The 16,859-nt window shown below is 41.9% G+C and overlaps 2 protein-coding genes across 2 annotated transcripts; both read left to right on the top strand.

Annotated features, from left to right (window-relative positions):
- The first annotated feature begins 1,025 nt into the window (after positions 1-1,025).
- On the top strand, positions 1,026-13,511 carry LOC135477082 (protein unc-93 homolog A-like). The gene is made up of 4 exons (XM_064757235.1): positions 1,026-2,072; positions 3,239-3,500; positions 8,147-8,254; positions 13,405-13,511. Exons 1-4 carry the CDS (start codon positions 1,026-1,028, stop codon positions 13,509-13,511), a joined length of 1,524 nt encoding a protein of 507 aa, XP_064613305.1.
- Positions 13,512-15,229: 1,718 nt separating this feature from the next.
- LOC135477081 (adenosine receptor A1-like) lies at positions 15,230-16,405 on the top strand. Its single transcript, XM_064757234.1, has one exon. The coding sequence runs from the start codon at positions 15,230-15,232 to the stop codon at positions 16,403-16,405; it is 1,176 nt and encodes a 391-aa protein (XP_064613304.1).
- The last annotated feature ends 454 nt before the right edge of the window (positions 16,406-16,859 follow it).

Below are 16,859 nucleotides of genomic sequence, written 5' to 3'. Positions count from 1 at the left end.
AGAGTTAAAGTGACCAGGTCACTGGAGATTAACTGAAGAATGACTCAGGGTTATATCTGTAGAGAGTCGAGATTTAGGGTTTGTTTGAAGAAGATAAATTATCTTCTAGTTGAGTTTTAAAAGGCTGTGTAGGCATCGGGTAAACCATTATTATAAATGTTCCCCCTTTGGTTAATACCGAGAGACGTTGGAAAACATTCGTACACAGTTTGTATCATCCACCGTTCATGCAGGAATCTGAGCAACATTTGGTATCAACGACCGTTCGTACAAGAGTCTGAGTAACATTTGGTATCAACGACCGTTTGTACAAGAGTCTGAGCAACATTTGGTATCAACGACGTTCGTACAAGAGTCTGAGTAACATTTGGTATCAACGACCGTTCGTACAAGAGTCTGAGCGACATTTGGTATCAACGACCGTTCGTACAAGAGTCTGAGTAACATTTGGTATCAACGACCGTTCGTACAAGAGTCTGAGCGACATTTGGTATCAACGACCGTTTGTACAAGAGTCTGAGCGACATTTGGTATCAACGACCGTTCGTACAAGAGTCTGAGTAACATTTGGTATCAACGACCGTTTGTACAAGAGTCTGAGCAACATTTGGTATCAACGACCGTTCGTACAAGAGTCTGAGTAACATTTGGTATCAACGACCGTTTGTACAAGAGTCTGAGCGACATTTGGTATCAACGACCGTTTGTACAAGAGTCTGAGCGACATTTGGTATCAACGACCGTTCGTACAAGAGTCTGAGCGACATTTGGTATCAACGACCGTTTGTACAAGAGTCTGAGTAACATTTGGTATCAACGACCGTTTGTACAAGAGTCTGAGCGACATTTGGTATCAACGACCGTTTGTACAAGAGTCTGAGCGACATTTGGTATCAACGACCGTTCGTACAAGAGTCTGAGCGACATTTGGTATCAACGACCGTTCGTACAAGAGTCTGATTAACATTTGGTATCAACGACCGTTTGTACAGGAATCTGAAACCTTTGTAAAGGGCAGCACGAGTATGCACACGGACAAGATTCACATCAACGCAGACGAAACTCGGCCTTTACTTTATTCGGATCCTTCATCGACCGTGAAGAAAAATAGCAACGAGTTTCAAACTTCGGCAATTTCCGGAAGAAATACGGACAACCAAAGCCAGGAACCGACTCCGGCGAAATGCATGAAGAACTCTCTCCTGATCGCCTTGATATATCTGCTGGTATTTACTGGCTATTCGTCACTGTCTAACCTAGAGTCCAGCCTCAGCCTGGTAGGGGTAGAGGCCCTCAGTGTGGCTGGAGTGGCGTCCGTGTTTGGCTGCTACATGTCACCACTCATCTTGGCCATGGTCAGACCAAAAGCCGCCATTGCGACAGCCTGGTTTTGTATGTCTCTGTTCATCGCAGCGAACTTCTACCCTACACAATACACCTTATTCCCAGCCTGCGTCATGTACGGCTTTGCTACTGGGTCGGCGTGGACAGCTCAGTTATCCTATACAACAAACACGGCCATAACCTACGCCAAACTTACAGGCAAACTCGAGGCTAACACCATCGCTTTGTCTAACGGTATCTTCTTCCTGGCATACGCAAGCGCACAAGTCGGCGGCAATACTATATCCTCCCTCGTACTGGGCAGGACGGATACATATGCAATTCCGCCATTGCCTGCGTTTAGTTTTTCTAACTCCTCCTTCGACGACAACAGCACGTCGATGCTTTTAATTCAGGACAACGACAACACGACCTTACAATGTGGCGTGCACTATTGTCCCGTGTCTAATAATGACGTCACTTCCGAGGGACCTCCACAGCAAACCGTCAACACCCTGCTGGGCATTTTCCTGGGTTGTGTCGGGTTGGGTTTTCTTGTCTCCGTCTTTCTCTTGGACCCATTATCTCGCTTCATTCCGGAAGAGTGCAAAATCCGGGAACCGAAAGATGCGCAATCACTCTTACTCTCACCTCTGAAACAATTAAAAAATCCCGGCATGCTGCTTTTGCTTCCGGTGCTGGTATATTCTGGAATGCAGCAGATTGTCATGTTTGCTCAGTATACAAAAGTAAGTCAGTAAGTAACCAAAGAGCGTAGACACACACAAGAATCTGTAGTGTACACGAGCAAAGGCCGTGATTTAATACTTCACAAAGTCTCATGTGTATTTAAAGTTGTGTGAACTTTGTGGTGTCAGACATCCATTCAAAACCGATAACTGTTTATCTGTCTGTTCATTTGCTGTGAAAAAGTTGCACAGATGGTCTTATTTTAGCTTTTGAAATTAATTTGGTCACAACAATACTACATGCAAGATAACTGGACCAATCTGATTTAAATTGGGAAATGGTTAAAAGATTCAACCATATCACTTCAACACCTCTACCCACTAAGTCATATATGTAATATATTATAAGAGCACCATATAGAAGTTTTGAGATCGAACTCTTTTATGGCTAAGATTAAAAAAAGTCATGTTGTATTATGTGACGTAAATGATTATAGTAACTTTCGTTGACATTAGTTTAGTGGTATGTTCCGGAGACACAAATGACACCTCTTTCCTTCAGGATTTCTTAAGAACACACTCGCTCAATTTCTCATTTTTCTGTTTGTTGTCTTCTGTAAATCACGTATGGAGCAAAACTTTGGAATCGCCCATACTATTGCAATTGTAATTAAATATAGTTGCGTATAGCATGAAAAACCTGGTACAGAATGATGCTCTTTTTAACTTTAGTGATAAAAGAGTTTGAAGTCAAAACCCCTGCTGTACCACTCAATCCATATAAGACAGCTACCTACCATACAAGACAGCTACATGCCATACAAGACAGCTACATGCCATATAAGACAACTACAAGCCATATAAGACAGCTACAAGCCATATAAGACAGCTAGATACCATATAAGACAGCTACATGCCATATGACAGCTACATGCCATATAAGACAGCTACATGCCATATAAGACAGCCAGATGCCATATAAGACAGCTACATGCCATATAAGACAGCTACATGCCATATAAGACAGCTACATGCCATATGAGACAGCTAGATGCCATATATGACAGCTACATGCCAAAACAGATACACGGGGAAAACGCAGATACACTCCCTACTCACTTCCTCTCTCAAAAATACTGCACATCTGGGTGTGGGTTCTTCTATATCAATTCGCTTTACTGTTAAAACAGTGAATAATCAGCAATGCCACATGGCTTTCTTGACAGGCTTTCGTCAGTTGCGCCGTGGGGGTCCACTACGTTGGTTACGTGATGACGTGTATGGGGCTCTGTTCGGCAGTCACCAGTCTGTTGGCTGGCGTTTTGGCGTTATACGTCGGGCGGGTGACGTTATGTCTAAGCGGCTTTGTCATACAGCTCGGCTTACACCTTCATCTCATGATGTGGACAGAGTTCGACATTTACAGCCTGTTTGTCACTAGTGGCGCTTGGGGTGTATCGGACGGACTGCTACATACTCAGCTGAGTGGTAGGTCTTTAAAATCAAAACAAAACAGTTTCTCAGTTTATCTTTTTTTTTAAATTCTATTAGATGGCCAAGCACTCTGTGCTGTGACACATTGTGACACATTGTGACACCTACTGAAACCGTTCGGATTTCTATTATTAGGCTTAGTTCTCCAGAACTGCTGATCCGATTGCATTAAAATTGATATGCATGTACAAGACTACTGGGGGTATCAAGATTGAAAATGATCGAGATTGAAAATGATCGAGAATTGTGGAAGCTCGCTTTTGGTCAGTAGACAGATCAACCACCGATCTTTGACTGGTAGGGCAGCACAGTTACGACTGACAGTTTTGCCATTTAAATGCGTTAAAAAATTTGTTATTTTTATTCATTGTCAGTTCGTAACGTTGCAATATCTCCAAAACCGGTAAAGTTAGAAAAAACAAACTTGGCATTTTTAATAGCCAGCATATGAAGCAGCTTTTGACGTTTCGTGCTGTTTGGCCAGTCACGTGATTTAGCAGCCGTTTTGAATTTTGTTGATAAACTTAACCATATTTTTCCGTAAATTGGCTGATGATCTGTGGGTGAAATTTCACTTTCAAGTTTCAGGTAGATCGCCATACCTATGTTGTACAAAAACGTTTTGTTTGGTATGGAAGTTATGCTGTAACTGACCAATGAAATTAGCTTAGAAGTGAGTCAAGTCTAAGAACTGCTTAAATGATTAAATAAACACACTGTCTAATACTTCTTGACGTCCGGATTACAAACCTGTAAAAATTATTTAGAACTTGGTATAAGTTTCGTGTAATGGCCAAAACATCATCAAAAATATGAGGTATGACTATTAAAACCTTTAAAAATCTTCTTCTCCAGAACCAAAGAACGGATTCTTTCGATATCTGACATTCTTGTAGAATGACTCCATTTAAAACAAGTTTGAAAAAATCTTGGACATGCATTGGAAACTTTGGAAGCTCGCCATTGGTCGACTGTATGACGTCATAAAAAGTGTCCAAGTTTGATAATGTTGTCAGTCTGGTGTATTTGGCAACGCTGAGTCCGAATCTGCTTTCGGGTTTTGCAACTATCTTTGCAGCTTTTTGAGATATGGTCAAAAACTGTTTTCGCTCAAGTATCTTCAATGGCCTGTAACCTAAGAGCTACGAAAGCTGCAAATCTGAGACTTGCACCAGATTGTTGCTCAAGACATGTATTTCTGGTGTATGCCAACGGATTTGAGCTACGATATATAGTTTTCTCGCTAGAAATATTTAAATGACACCACCCTGTTTCAGAAATAGAAATGTAATCCTGTGCATTTAACATAGACATTGGAGGTAACTATGTAGTGCTATACATGTGCTGCAGGCAATCTACCCCAAAGCTCTGCCGCCTGTCACTTAAACCTAGGAATGAACAACTCTCCCTCCTCTCCACAGCTATCAAGGGACAATTTTCAATGTTTGCACGTAAAGCCAATCCTGTTCGCAATGCATCATGGGCAATTCTCAAAAATCTCGACAGCATTCCCCTATACCCCCGTGCTATCAGGATTCGAAGTCCAACGTCATGGCGAAATATACAAAAGATGTCTATCCACATATGTATCTTAATTCATGACGATCCCAAAACATGTTACTCTTCTTAGGTCAAATTCAACCTTGACAGAAATATCGCGGTTTCTAGTTTCTATTCAGGTCTATACATTACATGCCCATAAAGAAGAGACGGGCTTTAAGATGCCTCACAGAAAAGTAACTACGAAACCGTACGCCATATTTCTAGGCTGAGGATCTCTTTCAAGAAAACAATACATAACACCGATTATTCCTTCTAATTATTTTGACCAAAACTCCATATCTTTATAGTCTCCTAACATTTCCTGTCACCTACATGCACTCTGTCCTCGCCCGCTCTAAAAACTGAGCTGAGCCCAGGCAAACCAGATGGGACACAAGAATGGGGTGAATTCACCGTTTTACACGTGAATACTGCTATACTAGTATTTCTTATTTTGACTAAATAATTGTGTGCGTCATTCTGTCAGAAAGCATTTTAGCACTACTGATAGGTCACAGGTCACGAATCCACACGCACTCGGGGGAAATTAGTTAACTTGTCAGATGTTTGACTTACTATCCAATTTATCGGCATTAAACCGTACAAATTTCTGCACTTAACTGCAAAATCTATATAGATTATAGATGAAATGAATTAACGTTATTGCTATTCACGCATTTACTCGCTCCATTACTTTGCTCTCTAGGGCCTCTCTGAGTGCTTAGGGTTATCAATATGACATTTCATGAGGTCCCTCTTATCAGAGAACTCACGCGCAAACGAGGGGTCATATCATTGCAGTCAAGTCACCAAAAGTACAGAAATTTAAAGCACACGTAGCCCCCATAATGGAACTATGAGCAGGTTGTGATTGGAAGAAATAGGGGTATGTGGCTGAGCACCTTAAGCAGGTTGTGATTGGAAGAAATAGGGTATGTGGCTGAGCACCTTAAGCAGGTGGTCATTGGAAGAAATAGGGTATGTGAATGAGCACCTTAAGCAGGTGGCCATTGGAAGAAAATAGGGTATATGGCTGAGCACCTTAAGCAGGTGGTCATTGAAAGAAATAGGGTACGTGACTGAGCACCTTAAACAGGTGGCCATTGGAAGAAATAGGGTATATGGCTGAGCACCTTAAGCAGGTGGTCATTGGAAGAAATAGGGTATGTGGCTGAGCAACTTAAGCAGGTGGCCATTGGAAGAAATAGGATATGTGGCTGAGCACCTTAAGCAGGTGGTCATTGGAAGAAATAGGGTATGTGGCTGAGCACCTTAAGCAGGTGGTGGTTGGAAGAAATAGGGTATGTGGCTGAGCACCTTAAGCAGATGGTCATTGGAAGAAATAGGGTACGTGACTGAGCACCTTAAGCAGGTGGCCATTGGAAGAAATAGGGTATGTGAATGAGCACCTTAAGCAGGTGGCCATTGGAAGAAATAGGGTATATGGCTGAGCAGCTTAAGCAGGTGGTCATTGGAAGAAATAGGGTACGTGACTGAGCACCTTAAGCAGGTGGCCATTGGAAGAAATAGGGTATATGGCTGAGCACCTTAAGCAGGTGGTCATTGGAAGAAATAGGGTATGTGGCTGAGCAACTTAAGCAGGTGGCCATTGGAAGAAATAGGATATGTGGCTGAGCACCTTAAGCAGGTGGTCATTGGAAGAAATAGGGTATGTGGCTGAGCACCTTAAGCAGGTGGTGGTTGGAAGAAATAGGGTATGTGGCTGAGCACCTTAAGCAGATGGTCATTGGAAGAAATAGGGTACGTGACTGAGCACCTTAAGCAGGTGGCCATTGGAAGAAATAGGGTATGTGAATGAGCACCTTAAGCAGGTGGCCATTGGAAGAAATAGGGTATATGGCTGAGCACCTTAAGCAGGTGGTCATTGGAAGAAATAGGGTACGTGACTGAGCACCTTAAGCAGGTGGCCATTGGAAGAAATAGGGTATATGGCTGAGCACCTTAAGCAGGTGGTGGTTGGAAGAAATAGGATATGTGGCTGAGCACCTTAAGCAGGTGGTCATTGAAAGAAATAGGGTGTGTTGTTGAGCACCTTAAGCAGGTGGTCACTCAAATTTGTTACACACATAACGCACTTGAAGAAGAACCCTAAAACGATGGTTAGCTTGAAGTTTTAAGGGAGAAAGTTATCTCTATGCCAAAAACAAAAAAAAGGTTCATCTTAAGGCGTAATTTATGTCTTTTAAGTAAATTCCACATTTTAAGCATATTTTTTGTCAGTGGAAATGATGTCATCAATGAACTTACAGGAAACACGCTGTATTTACAGCTGTCACGCTTGGCGGGCAGACCGCTGAGGCCGCAAAGAAACTGTAGTTTAAGGCCAGTTTTACGTCCCAATGATAAAACTGGGAAACTTTTTTCCACATTTCCACATTAGGACATATCCTATGCTGCACGTGAAAGGAATACAGAATCGACGCTGATTGGCGGGCAGTAGGGATAGGGTTTCCTTGGTTAAATCCTAAACCCGTGGCCACGCTTGAATACATTTGCCAAACCAAAACTTCTACTTAGGCCATAAGCACCTCTTATACCAACCATCAGGGACAATTTTGTATCCCTTTATACAGGTACCTGTGTTGAATAGGGTCATTATGAACCAATTGAACTTTCATTAATCAATAGGTGAGTTTTGAGGTGAAACTCTTTTGTTGTCAAAGGTAAAAGCAGTCCTACTGTACCACGTGAAGGGTGAAAAATGTTAGGTAACCTTTGTTGACATTAATTTACTGATCACTTATCTCCCCCTTTTCCAGTGGCACAAATGACATTTCTTTCCTTTACAAACTTCTCTGGTTCACAAAAGGCTTAGATTCTCAATTTTCTCTTTCATTTGTCTACTCTGAATTACTTTTTATGACATTTTTACAGTCGCCCATGTTATAGTGAATGGGATCGTCAACGATAGAAAAGTTCGAACTCGAAATTCCCATATGAATATCAAATCTTTATGAATCATTAGATCAAGTGATCAATATTAAAAAGCCATTAATCTTTGTCATTAAACCTTTGTATCAAGTCACCGATGAGTTCATCAGTTTCAACAAACACATGTTTTCTCCTCTTAATTACAGCTCTGATTGGGGTGATGTTCCAGGAGAATCAGGATGCCGCCTTCGCTATTTTCCGGATGTTGTCGAGTCTGGGGTTCGCCATTACGTACGGTTACAGCGCTCTCTTGTGTCAGCGAACAGACTTATACATTAGCATAACCTTGCTGGCTGTGTCATTGCTTTGTTATACAACTGTTGAGACATATAACTACAAACTGAAACGGGTCAAAGTACTCGATGTTAAGGCTATAGAAAATTCGCTGACGTCTTCATATAGAATATATACATAACGCAGACAGCTTGTCTTTCGATTGTTTCTTTCATAAAGGCGTTCATTGTAAATTTGTCGGTGCCATGGACTGCTTCATTGTGCTACATGGTGTTTTGCTAGACATCGTTACCTGTTGCCGTGATGTGTAGTTCTACATGTTGTCGTGTTACTTGTACGCTGCGGTACATGATCAACTGCCGTATTATGAAGTTCCACATGGTGCCGTACTACATTATAGGCTGCGGTACATTTTGTGTACTGTATTGTGAAGTTCCACATGGTGCCGTGCTACTGTATAGACTGCGGTACATAGTTTGTACTGTACTGTGAAGTTCTACATGGTGCCGTGCTACTGCATAGGCTGTGATACATCGTATGTACCGTACTGTGAGGTTCTACTTAATACAGTTCGACCGCGCAGTTCTACATGGTGTGCCACGCACTGTAACATGGAGCCGTGCTATGCACTTTTAAATAGTGCAGTGCTGTTCAGTACCACATGGTACAGTGCTACATGGTGCCGTACTACGCTCTTTTACATGGTATTCACTTCTACATTGCTCCGCGCTACACAACATTACACAATCCCAAGCTGTTGAGTTCTACTTTGTTCCGTGCTACATAATGTTACATGGTGCTATGCTGTTCAGTTCTACATGATGCTATGCTACATGGTACCGTTCTACGCAATGTTATGGAGCAACGTGTCCTGCAGTTCTACATGGTATTGTGCTACGCTGTGCTACATGGTACCATTCTACGCCCTTCCCACAGTGGGATTCGAACACACTTTCTCACTCTCCATCCTAGGGCCTGATAATCTTTACCAGCACAGCCGCAAACATTATAAATACCAGCATTTACTGAATGTTATGCGGCAACGTGTCTTGCACTTATACATGGTACTGTGCTGCGCTGTGCTACATGGTACCATTCTACGCGCTGTTATACGGTACCATGTTCTGTAGCTCTACATGGTATTGCGCTACATGGTACCGTGTTCTGCAGCTCTACATGGTACTGCGCTACATGGTACCGTTCTACGCCCTGTTATACGTTACCAGAGTGGGATTCGAACCGTGGGAAAGAACTGACATTGTGATGTTCTAATGCAGACCATTTGCACACAACGACGAGAATTTCAAAATCAGTAATAAAATCTACCTTTATATAATACCAATCATATTGGATTGCATGTTGACGGTGTAAACATCCCTTTTAAATATATCTTGCGTGATATTTGTTCTACACTAACGTGTGGGTGGGAACATGCAAAGCTGAAACTGTGGATCTTTAAAGGCTTTACACAGGGCTTTACCCAATCCCATGCTCCACATAAATAGGCCCAAAGCGGAAAGATAAATGATTTTAGACCATTGTCCTTTCAAATATTGCATCTGGCTGAAGGATTTATTTTCAGTAGATAGTTAGCTCCTGGTTAACATTTTTATTTCGGCTCTAGGATTTGTTATCAACAACTTCCATGCCTATTGTTTCCACCCCTCTCATTGTCCGTCAAACCTTGAAGACGATATGAATAGTCGACTGCGTTCATACCACAGCGGGTTAATGTGCATGGCATATCAGTGGAAGGTAACGTAAAGGCAAAGAAAACACTATAATGAAATATGTATCAGATGAAAGACTATTAAACACTGACCAGGAAAGTAATTCGATTTATTTCTAATGCTTTTGTTTTTTCTTTCCCGAGTAAAGTGTTTTTAAAACATGAGATTCTACGGTGGTCACATCCATATGTTTTTTGGGGTGTGTGTGGGGTAAGGGTGTGGGAAGGGGGGGGTGCTCAGTGGATCAGTTGGTTAGCTCGCTAGCCCAGCATAATGACCCAGGAGCCTCTCACCAGTGTGGTCCAGCTCATGCTGGATTCCTCTCCGGCTGTACGTGGGAAGGTCTGCCAGTAGCCTGCGGATAGTCGTGGGTTTCCCCCGAGCTCTACACGGTATCCTCCCACCACAATCCTGGCCTCCCACCATAATGCGTCGTATAAGTGAAATATTCTTGAGTATGGCATAAAACACCAATGAAATAAATCAAAAAATAAATGCCATGTTTTGCTACAAATAGTTCACTGGTTCATGTCAATGGCTCCAATAAGGTGTAAAAAGGCCACCGCAGATTCCAAAGTTCCACAGTGCATTTTACTAGGTTAAAATTGAACTAATTTTATGAACAGTATTGAATAGTCTTTTATCTGATACATACTAACGCTAGTATTTCCTTGGATTCAAGCGTTTTTTACCGCTTATTGCTCCCAAGGCCCTCTGATCCGTGGAAGCTCACCAATCACTTGCATTTCCCCTATACGAGACAGGGATGTGCCCTATCGTTCCTTCTGAGCCGTGGAGGGACACAAATCACAGGGATTTCCCCCTATACGAGACAGGGAGGCGCTCAATCGTTACATAGCGAGAAAACTTTCACACCGCAACTCATTTTATCATAAAACATGCGATGTAATTATAGAGATGCATAATGATTCAGAATAATACCGGCCTCCAGTAAATTCAAGGCTTGACAAATGAAAGCGCAAAGCCGGGTTATAGGTAGGTCCTTCTACACATGCTTCGGTTATGAACCGTGTTAACATGCGTCCGTTATTAAACGTATTGTGACAATGCAATCTAATTCAGTTTACATTGTATAACCGTATCGTTGTATAACCGAATCGACTAGTGACATAACGCGTGTAACTAAGCTCCCTAGCATAGGTGACAATGAAGCCGCACACCTGGGTAACATTTCACGGATGATACAAATGTGAGAGAGAAAAGTGAGAGAAAAATATGGCCCTGAATTAGCAATTCGTCTTCGGTCATGGTGAAGTGATAATTAGGTGTTCATTGATGTAAACAGGGCATGGTCTTGTAATTTACACTTCCTATCAAATGATCAATACACTTCTTATGTGTTTAAACATAGAACACGTGTGTGTTCACATCGCGGCGTTGCGGGTGATCTAACATTGTGTGATGTGTTCGTTTGCGAAGTGAAAGGTTCACAAGTGCGGATGGTGTTCACATGGTGTGTCACGAGAGGGGAAGTTTGTCAGTAACTCCCGACAGGTCAGCCTACTGGCACCCGTCATCGTATTTCTGAGTGAAAACATTTGAGCATGGCGGTAAGCAACAAACAAATAAATAAGTACATAAATACAGCAACACGTTCTAAACTCACAGCCCAAAAAAACACAGCCCATAACACGTTTATGGAGAAGTTGCTTTAAATTGTTTTTGAGGAACGTTCAAATAAGTGTAATAGAAATTTGGACTTGCTGTCAATATTTGAGTCGACATGCTTATTGACAAATATGAGTGTTTTGCGATAGTATACTCACACCTGATGTATGGCACTTTTTGTCGCTTTGCCTGGCAGATGTGGCTCTATTTCACATGGGTCTTGTATGTCTTGCAGGTTTATGCTACTTCAGTTGTCACTAGCGTGACATATATTACCAATGTCACACAGGTGTGTCTCTGTTTCAAATGTAACCAGAGTGATATATATTACCTGAGGCTCTACTTCAAATGTCATTAGCGTGATATTACCTGTGTCGTGCAGGTGTGTCGCTACTTCACATGTCACAAGCATGATATATATATTACCTGTGTCGTGCAGGTGTATCTCTATCTCACATGTAACTAGCGGGATATGTGTTACCTGTGTCCTGCAGGTGTGTCGCTACTTCAAATGTCACTAGCGGGATATACATTGTGTTATGCAGGTGTGACTCAAATGTTATTATGTGTCGTCGTATGGTTTATTTTTGCACTGAACTGATGCTAATTAGATGCAATTAAGATCAACATAGCATAATGCAACAGCCAATGTTTTTCTCTGTGCAATCGTAAAGCGTTGACATTATTTTACTTAAAATGTTGACTTCCGGTCATTGATAAGCACATGTATATATGCACAGAGTTGACCAATAAACTTCATGCAGAGCACTCAACTTAGTTTTTTTTAAACTATTACAAATATTAATGGTAGAGCTCGACGTCGTGCGCTAATGTGTTACCTGAAAGCAACATTTTCGTGTTATCGCGTTGATCATCTGTTTTGTGCTTCAATTTCAGAAACACAAAGAGAAGATCACGAAGATCACATAAGAGAAACACGCGATGTTTTTTTTAACCTATCGCGTCATCCTTGACTTTTTTAAAGTTTTTACTTTTAAGTTAGAATGTCTCGTTGGCGAGTTTCCAGCTTATAAACAGAAGTATAAAAAACACGTCCTTTGAAATATTTATATTCAAGAAAGTTTACTGTACACTCAAAAAATAAATCTGTTAAAGTCTGTTGTCTGAGTGGTGCTAAAATGTATTCTATTATTAAAACATTATACTGTGCTATTCAACATGATATCCCAATCCGATTTCCTACCACCATAAAGTAAAGAGTCCGATTCGGGGGCGATAGGTCCGAATCACACCTAAACCCTTAAAAGACGAAGTTGTGGCTTCCTCTCTTGGCGTTCAGTATTGAGGAGATAGTGCAACAACTGATTGACTCGTATCAGTATGATGGCTTGCGCGGGGTGGCTTACTTGCCTTCGGTAAGTCGTCTCAGTGAAGCAGCACTACATAAAAGAGCGGCAAAAAATCCGTCCTACAACAAAGCGGTACAATAACATGTACATGCACTCTAAGGACTCCAACAAATCAACGTGTACAGCTAGGCGTGTCACTCCTTGTCATAAATTATACATACGTCCAACAAATCAACGTGTACAGCTAGGCGTGTCACTCATTGTCATAATATATATACACGTCCAACAAATCAACGTGTACAGCTAGGCGTGTCACTCATTGTCATAATATATATACACGTCCAACAAATCAACGTGTACAGCTAGGCGTGTCATGTGTCACTGATTATTTATACAGACAATTTGGTAGTTGGTATGAGTGGTTTTACAGATACCTTTATATATGAGGCAAGCTAAAGAAATCGACTTTAGTCCTCATCTCTGGTGATCTTTGACTCTAAGGTTTCATCATGTACTTACGAAAGGACAGACCGTATGATCCAGGCTCTCACAGCACACTCTATGATATGACAAGCCCTTTTCTCTTCAATGCCTTGTCCGGTAATTAGCTCTTTGCTTTGAGTGTATTCCATTAACTATGAGAAAACTCGGGTATTTGTGGTAATCATTGACATCGGTTTCATCTTATATTCCTTTGTACATAGTATTAACAACCAAGAATATCTTTCTGAGCGCTATGAAGGTCTTAGGCTTTCATTTGTCAAAGAGTTGCTCGCTTTTTGACTCTAGAGAGTATAATTACCGGCTGGCATGCTCTGTGTTTCGTATCGTCGCGTCTGTTACAAAAGCTTAGTATTTCCTTCACATGTGCAACTTAGATCCAGGAATCCAGGTTTTGAGCTTACATAGCTAAGTTCATGCTTGTTCAGAAAGCCAATTTGTTTGTAAGAATGAATATTCATTTATTGTGGAAGCATTTTAATTGCTCTTTAACGTCAGTGAAGGTTGTGAACCAGACGGAACCAAGACTTGGCTTTGGCTTTATCACAGCGCTAAGAGGGCTTTGGTTGTATTACAGCGCTAGCTCTTGCTCCTTTAAAAATTGTTCCAGTATAAAATAACGATTGTGCTTATTTTAACCATTCAAAATAAATGCCTGTCACAGCTAGGAAAAACGCCACGTCCAAATCTTGGAAAGACACAGGAGTGATCATTGTTCGAGTTGATTATAACCATCGGCCACAATTCGGTTATGCTTATGGGATATCATATTTCTCGCAAACTGAAAACGGAAAACAAGAGTCCATAAGCTATCGTTTGGATCTGTGGCTACTAGACAGTGTCACAGACCTGAGACATGAATTGAGACATATGGTTGTATTTGCTATTTATATATTATTTCTTAGGGGGGCCTTGGAGCCAATGCGGTCCTGTTGAGTTCAAGTCCAAGGTTCATTTTTTCCAAGGTTCCAAGGGAAGTAAAATATATATAAATAAAATATATTATTTCTCACACATTCCTCTGCAAATTGGTGTTTTGATTTGTTTCCGAATGCATGTGTCTTGTCATTATCGACTCCATTATCTATGAGTGATATATGAACGCGGACGCTTAGAATCACCTGATACGCATGGTTGTCTACAAATGGTAGCTTTATCTTAAACGTTCTATCATGCCTTCGCTTAGGATATGAAAGAAACACATGGAAAGAGCATGGCCGAGGGGAATTTCTGCCAGCTTCAAGCGTCTTGTTGAACAGTTGTCTCAAGTATATGTATGTTGCTTGACCAGAACGTTTGCAAGAAAAAAAAATTCCTTAAGATTTTCATATGAAAACGATCTCACTTTAGCAAGATTACATTATGGTAGACATTATGGATATATCTGGTCCAGGCCGCTTGCCGTCAACAGCTAAAATGGAGCTAATAGGCTTTGTGACATCTCCACAGATACAATATTGATTTTCCTGTTTGACATGCTCGATGTGCTTCGTGACTTGATACGCTGCTTACATTCTCATTAAATCGGTTATACTGGTAACAGAACTGTAGGCGTTAAATGACCGTGGTTTGCTGGTTAATGCTTCTGGGCTGTAATCCGGGCCCCGTTCGGTTCGCTACCGAATTTGTAGAATTGTTTCTATGACGAAGTCGTATTTCTTGTCGTCTCTTAGCACCCATCGCACTAGTCTCGAGAGCTAGTCAAAGACGAGGCATTCAACTTCCAGGAAAACAGGCGCTACACGACATTTCGGTGGATTCTCGGTACAGTTTTGTATACGTTTTGTGACAACGTTGTGAGTTTGCGGGTGACTAATAATCCACCATGTTATCAAATGAGACACCTTCGGTATTTGCCAATGACACGGAAGACACCAATGTCACCAGTGACGTTTCAGGGCCGGTGTATGACACTCAGATTCTTACCATTCTCACACCCATGTACTGGACTCTTACAGTAGTTATCGTCGCCGTCAATGGAGCATTGTTGTTCTTGTACTTCAAAGACAAGGGTGTTCGCTTAAGTTTAAACTATTTCGTGGTGTCCCAAATCATTATCGACATCATGGTCGGTTTGGTGGGAATTCCATTGGTGCTGCTATACCCCCGTCAGCGCCTTGCCAGAAACACCGACGTCCCGGATGGCGTCTGTGTGGTGACACTGCTTCTTCAGCTCGCCATAACGACAATAGAGCCGTGGGGCGTGACGTTTATAGCAATTGACAGATTGGTTGCCGTGGCGCGACCGTCTAGCTACAAGATGGCCATTACCAACAGGCGGAGCGCCGTCGCTATCATTTCATTGTGGTGTTTCGTACTTTTTGTCAACATACTACCCTTAATGAACTTAGACTCGATAGGTGGGGAGCAATGGAGGTCATACTGCTCAGGGCGCTATCGCTATCCCATTGCCTATCTCCATGCTATCGTCTATCTTCTGTTTGCTATACCCGTTGTTCTTACCGTCGTCTGCTACATCGCCATGTACGTCGTTATAAAACGCAAGAACAACCAATCCAGCGTCGCAGACTCTGGAGAAAGCCAGCCAAGTTTCCAGAAGGCGGTGAGAGCCGCCAAAACGTGCCTCATCACGACTTTGCTGGTGTGTCTTGGTTGGGTCCCGTACCTTGGCTTCATGACTGTCTTACCGCTTATCCCGAACGTTCCGTTCACCACCCGACTTTACAGTTTCGCCCTAACATTCTTGTTCGCCGCCGCTGTTAGCGCTGCTAATCCACTGGTCTATTTCGTCCGGTCCCACACCATTAAGACTGCCATTAGACGTACATTCGGTACGAGAATCGTGCCAGTTAATGTCCCAAGCAACGGTGCGACGAGCAGCGTCTTCAATGCGTCGCTTATTCGGAGCCAACAGAACACCACTATTATCACTCGAATGACAGTAAATGCTAAAGTGAATTCAACTTTAGCTCCCAAGACAGAAAATACCAATAAGCCCCATGTTCGGTTGAAACCTCGCTCTTCCAGGATGGAGAGGTAGTGCAACAAAATTATACCACAGAGTATTCAAAATTCTAAGTTTCTCAAAGTTTACAATGAGTATAACACTTTCGTTGGCAACATAGATGGCACTGGTTGCCCGGTGTAACCGTCTATCTTGTATGTCATGTGTAACATCACAGATGGCGCCTCTTGTAGCATGAGATCTTTACATAATAACGGGAAAGACGTAATCGTCCGTTACTTTTGAATTACAGTCTGATCGGTTAGGGTCTGTAACGCTCGTCATTTTCAAATTGTATCTAATACCGCTTAACCTGGGGCTAGGGGCCGTAAAGGTAGCAATGCCCATTGCATCAGCATGATGCCTTTATGAACAGTTGCAATTAAAGCGCGACTGAGATACTTGTTTAATTGTTATTTGACATGGAACTCATTCACGGACTACGAATTTGAATTTGATATGGAATTCATGCCTGGAATATTCATTGTCT

Source organism: Liolophura sinensis, chromosome 10, assembly GCF_032854445.1.
Source record: "Liolophura sinensis isolate JHLJ2023 chromosome 10, CUHK_Ljap_v2, whole genome shotgun sequence".
Lineage (NCBI taxonomy): Eukaryota > Metazoa > Mollusca > Polyplacophora > Chitonida > Chitonidae > Liolophura > Liolophura sinensis.
The sequence above is the reverse complement of the archived record's forward strand: the minus strand, read 5'-3'. Positions and strand labels throughout refer to the sequence as shown.

Coding starts and splice junctions, on each gene's coding strand:
- LOC135477082 (XM_064757235.1), top strand. CDS start 1,026: ATGCACACGGACAAGATTCACATCAACGCAGACGAAACTCGGCCTTTA. Junction 2,073..3,238: donor TGTTTGCTCAGTATACAAAA/GTAAGTCAGTAA, acceptor CTTTCTTGACAG/GCTTTCGTCAGTTGCGCCGT. Junction 3,501..8,146: donor GCTACATACTCAGCTGAGTG/GTAGGTCTTTAA, acceptor TCTTAATTACAG/CTCTGATTGGGGTGATGTTC.
- LOC135477081 (XM_064757234.1), top strand. CDS start 15,230: ATGTTATCAAATGAGACACCTTCGGTATTTGCCAATGACACGGAAGAC.